The 5,048-nt window shown below is 39.6% G+C and overlaps 1 protein-coding gene across 1 annotated transcript; it reads right to left on the minus strand.

Moving 5' to 3' along the window:
• Positions 1-1,598: 1,598 nt before the first annotated feature.
• On the minus strand, positions 1,599-2,234 carry LOC136485944 (protein TOPLESS-RELATED PROTEIN 2-like). The gene is made up of 2 exons (XM_066482737.1): positions 1,985-2,234; positions 1,599-1,890 (listed from the first exon to the last, which is right to left on the minus strand). Exons 1-2 carry the CDS (start codon positions 2,062-2,064, stop codon positions 1,704-1,706), a joined length of 267 nt encoding a protein of 88 aa, XP_066338834.1. The 5' UTR covers positions 2,065-2,234; the 3' UTR covers positions 1,599-1,703.
• Positions 2,235-5,048: the final 2,814 nt, after the last annotated feature.

Raw genomic sequence — 5,048 nt, forward strand, 5'->3', positions numbered from 1 at the left:
TTATACAATTATTCTGTGGATTTTCGTATTTTTCTGTCGGGATATTTTGAAACCCACAGAAAAATCGTACCAAAAAAATGCACAGAAAAATTCGTCACCCACAGAACAATTCGAGTTTTCAGTAGTGGATGAAACTAGTTTACTCCCTCCAGTTCCCTAAAGGAAGTCGTTTTAGACAAGGATTGAGTCATTCAAAATATAAATCATGAATGACTTTTAAGTCGTTGAGTTTGGAAATATGAAAACCATATAAATAGACTTGTCTTGAAACATACTTTTATATCAATATACATATGTCACTTTTTAATAAAAACATTTATAAAAAATAGAAGTCAAAGTTATGCTTTGGAGACCGAGTCATTGTCCAAAACTACATCATTTAGGAAACTAGAGGGAGTACAGTGTTTCCAACACATGTGAATCTTAGAAATTGGGACATGAAATCAGACCGGCCTGAAATGAAATGCTCCCAATGTAGTCTCACTCAATTTCCGCGTGAGGTATAATGAAAACAAAACACTCCCGGTGGAGTTTTATTCGGTTTCCAATGCGTTGGCAATAGTGTGTGCATGGTTCATTTGGATGGAACTCATCTCCTCTCTCTCTCTCTCTCCTCATAATTTCTATGCCATATATGTCATCATTTTTGCTAATATGTTACCTCATTAAATAGGATTGAAGCTCTCATTGGGACCGGCCATAAATAAAATGCGACGAAACTTGGTTTAAACAACTATGCTCAATGCTTGGTTTTATTCTAGTGTTTCATTCCATAACTGATCTAGAGTTGAACACAGAGCCCACGGAAACTCGATTCTTCTCTCTTCTTAAAAGCGTTGCTACATCATCAAAAATGCTAAGCGACAACCTAGTAAATACGGATGAAACTCAAACAAAACTTTCATTGAGGGCTTGTTCGGATTGAGATATATACGTGGGTCCAAACAAGGCCTCAGACTTCACGACGTACGGACATCACCCGTCGTCGTCTTCCAAATTAAAGGCGCCGCGCTACACATGCTCCTTTCAATTTGCCAACGTGCTTAAAAATCTTAACGGGGCCTTGATGGTCATGTGCATTTCCGTCGCTAGCTAACCCCTGACTAAGCTAAGGCGATATATACCAGGTCCTTTCATCATCGAAACCTATGTACATGCACTACTAGAATCTCGATTTTTTCTGACGGTGCGAAAACCCACGGAAAAATTCGAATACCGTCAGAAAAATATTTTTCTGACGGTGTACCCTCAGAAAAATACCCACAGAAATATAATGACAGAAAAATCCAATTTTTCTGTGGGTTCACCGTCAGAAACAATTTTTCTGTGGGTCTCGCACGCACAGAAAAATTGTGTTCGCCCAGATTAAAACTAATTTTTCTGTGTGTTAATCCACACAGAAAAAAGAAATAAACGCACAGAAAAACTCATGTTTTTTTCTGTCGGTCTAGGTGAACTCACAGAAAAATTCATTTCGCCCAGATTAAAAAAATATATAATAGATAGCATACATATAAAGATCCAAATGTTCAACACATTCATTAATGACATCCGGGCTACATAGAGATGATGTTCAAATGATCCGACATCAATACATTCAAAAGCATTACCATCTCATCTCAAAGTTCAAGTCTCAGTCAAGATGAGTAAAGTACCAGCATGCATCATTGAGTCATATTATACCTAAAACTAAAGCTAACAGATTAGAGCCTATCAAGGGCCTCGAGGTACTTCTGCTTGCGGATGTCAAAGAAGATCTTCATGGAGTAGCGGTTGTCCTCCAGCATGGTGAAGCCGCTGAGGTACCTCTCCACCTCGTCCCACTCGCCGCCCTGCACGAGGTCCTCGAAGTGCTTCATGTTGAAGTAGAAGCCTGACTCCTGCTCCAGCCTGCACGGACAACCGCAAAAAGCATCAGAAATCCCAGCTCACCCAGCAAAGAAAGGCTCCAAAAACCCCATTCATGATCATGGCGAGTACTCACTTGTGCACCGTCTCCTTGAACTTCTCCTCATCGAGGAACTGCAGGATGAGGAAAACCAGCTCCCTGCTAAGAGACGACATGGCTCCCCTGATCACAGTCGGAGCCTCCAGCTCTCAAAAACCCGCCTAAACCTCGGGCCGCCACCCATGCAGACATTGAAGGTTGCTACTGCTACCTCACTTATAGTGCCACAATACTTTTCTAAAAGTACCACAAACTAATAAACTAGTGAATTCTACATTTTCACAACCACAATTGATCATAGTTTTGCAATTCAGTTAGCCAAATCAACATGGATCATGATTCCTGGCTGACCAAACCATGCTTTAACATGTCCCATGGGGAGAAGAAGTCCAGCACTCCTGAGGCATCAAATAAAAATGACCCATGGGGCAAATCAGAAAATACATTTGACAAAAGAAAAGGAAATAGAGGTGATAGTGCCTGGGAGAAGAAGTCTGATGATGGCCATGGCAATTGGGAGCATCCCAGCAACTAGAAATGCCAGGGGCAAAAAGAAGGCAGATGGTAACTGGAAATGCTGGAGATGGAATTGGAAGACGAAATGCCAAGTCTAATGCAGGATCCAGTTGGGGTGGGAAAGATAAGATGGAGTCTGATGAGCATCTGAAAGTCCCAAAAGAATCAGACACATGGAATACAGGGAAATCAAATGAAAGTCCATGGGATAACACTGATGCACTACAGGATTCCTGGGTTAACAGTATTTCACCTGGAGCAAAAGAACAAGAGCAAAAGAACTCGAGAAATGGCTCAGATTTACCCATTATCAGCATGACAATTGCAACTTAATTTCACCTGGAGCTTAATTTAATTCTCTCTCTCTAATGGGAATTGAACTGGCCATAGAACTGGTTGCTTGTACTGGTATAAGCCATCCTAGTTAAGCAGCAAACAGAACAAAATATCCCAAGTACCAGCTCATAAGGTGCTAAAGTGCAGAAGTTCTCTAATGGAAACTTGATTCATCATAGCCACTCAAGAGTAGTACAAAACAAAAAAAGTCACAAGGTACGCGAATGGTGGAGGCAGACAAGCGCTGCTCCAACATGCAGGGGTGTGACCTCAAGGACGCATCCCTCCCAGACCCTATGGCCTGAACCCAACATCCATGCGCTGGAAAAATAGCAAAGTGCAGATAAATAATTATCAGCATCATGGCAGCACTTCTTGTTTCACTCCTCTCATGAAAAATAGTAGTCAGTACCACTCAAAACTAAATACACAGTAGTACATTCAGAAGAGTTATCTTAATTTCTGAAATATGAGGTTCGGACCAGCTCGCCTCACCTATGCTAAAACATATATAACAAACGCCAGCCCAGTCATAGAAAATACACCAGAGATAAGCAAGTGAATGAATCAAGTAACAGAAGAGTAAACAGCATGGAGTCTAGCAGCATTGAGATAAGGCACATTCTGGAGGGAACTGAGCATGAAAATTTGCACAAAAATAGAGAGAACTTACCGTCTGTGCTGGAATGCTATGGAACATACCTTATTCTGATAAGCTAGCAACCTAATCAAGTTGGCTGCAACTTTAACAGTAGCTGGTTGTCCAAGCTGGATTCTGCACAGAAGGGTAACTTTAGCATCATCTATCTTGCATGTCAAATATCTCAAGTAATTGTATACCATCATATTTATCAAAGTTAATCTTACATGTCACTTTCATCTTCCTTAAGCATAACAGGGTATGTCAGTTTTTTTTATCAACAATGGCATACAAAAAAATAAGGACTAACATCAAAGCAGGTGCTCTGGTAAAAAAAATGTATTAGTCAAATACTGAAAATAGGATACTACAGATTTTTCAACATGTATTGCTCTGGTTATACAATTCATAGATGGCACACAGGCAATTCATACTGCTTATACTGCAGTTACATTGGCCTAGGTTGAAAAAACTAAAATTAGACAAAAAGAGTGTGCCAATAGGTGCTTAGTATCTATTGCCAGTTTCACAAGCAAGAATTTGCATAAATCTAGCAATGATGAACTTAAACTTTAATATTGATTTGGAGATGTGTGCATTATGCTTCTTTTACATTAGCTAACATTCCCAACAAACCCTAAGGAATCAGAAACAATCATAAATATGATGGCTGGCGATATAATCGCAGCTCAGCATTTCATAGAAAATTTAGAAATTACTTCACAAATCATAATACGAAGTTTAAATCATTTGATGCACCTATTATACCTACAAAAATGACAGCATTTCTTTATATAGGGAAAGGTCTTAATATTGGCACAAAAATATCTTTGTTGCTTAATAATGCATAATAGAAACACAAGTACTGAGAGCTATGTTGTCTTACAAACATTTTGGTGGACTGTGGGCTTCCTTTTAGACAACTTACATGCGTCATATTGTTTCCAAAATTTCACAGAAGAAATACCACAAGACAGTGACCATCTCCAGAAATTTACCCATTATCAAGAGCAAAAGAACTCGAGAAATGGCTCAGATTTACCCATTATCAGTATGACAACTGCAACTTAATTTCACCTGGAGCTTAATTTAATTCTCCCTCTCTAATGGGAATTGAACTGGCCACAGAACTGGTTGCTTGTACTGGTACAAGCCATCCTAGTTAAGTAGCAAACAGAACAAAATATCCCAAGTATGAGCTCATAAGGTGCTAAAGTGCAGAAGTTCTCTAATGGAAACTTGATTCATCACAGCCACTCAAGAGTAGTACAAAACAAAAAAAGTCATAAGGCATAGTTAGGGAAGGGGAGAGCAGCACGGCACGAAACTGGGGTTTCATAGCATCTCCAAGCTGCAGGATGAACCCCCAAAATATTTTTGAATGTGTTACCTCAGTTTTCCCATCTGAAACAATGTAACAAAAAAGCCTGAGAGAAGGAACTCACTTGGAACAAAGAGACAATGTAACACAAAGAAGCGCAGTATACCTGGTTGTCTGCAGCCCTGCCATTGGAGAAATGATGTCATTAGTACAGGGGAAAGAAGCAACAGAAAGGTTCTTATCCGATAATAATGCTGCTCTGAAAATATTTCCAGAACTGAATTTTT

The sequence above is a fragment of the Miscanthus floridulus genome, chromosome 10 (genome assembly GCF_019320115.1).
Source record: "Miscanthus floridulus cultivar M001 chromosome 10, ASM1932011v1, whole genome shotgun sequence".
Lineage (NCBI taxonomy): Eukaryota > Viridiplantae > Streptophyta > Magnoliopsida > Poales > Poaceae > Miscanthus > Miscanthus floridulus.

What these genes read in the sequence shown, in the direction of transcription:
- LOC136485944 (XM_066482737.1), bottom strand. Translation starts at nt 2,064, where the DNA reads ATGTCGTCTCTTAGCAGGGAGCTGGTTTTCCTCATCCTGCAGTTCCTC. An exon ending in TTCAAGGAGACGGTGCACAA is followed by an intron (nt 1,891 to 1,984) that starts GTGAGTACTCGC and finishes TTGTCCGTGCAG; the next exon opens with GCTGGAGCAGGAGTCAGGCT.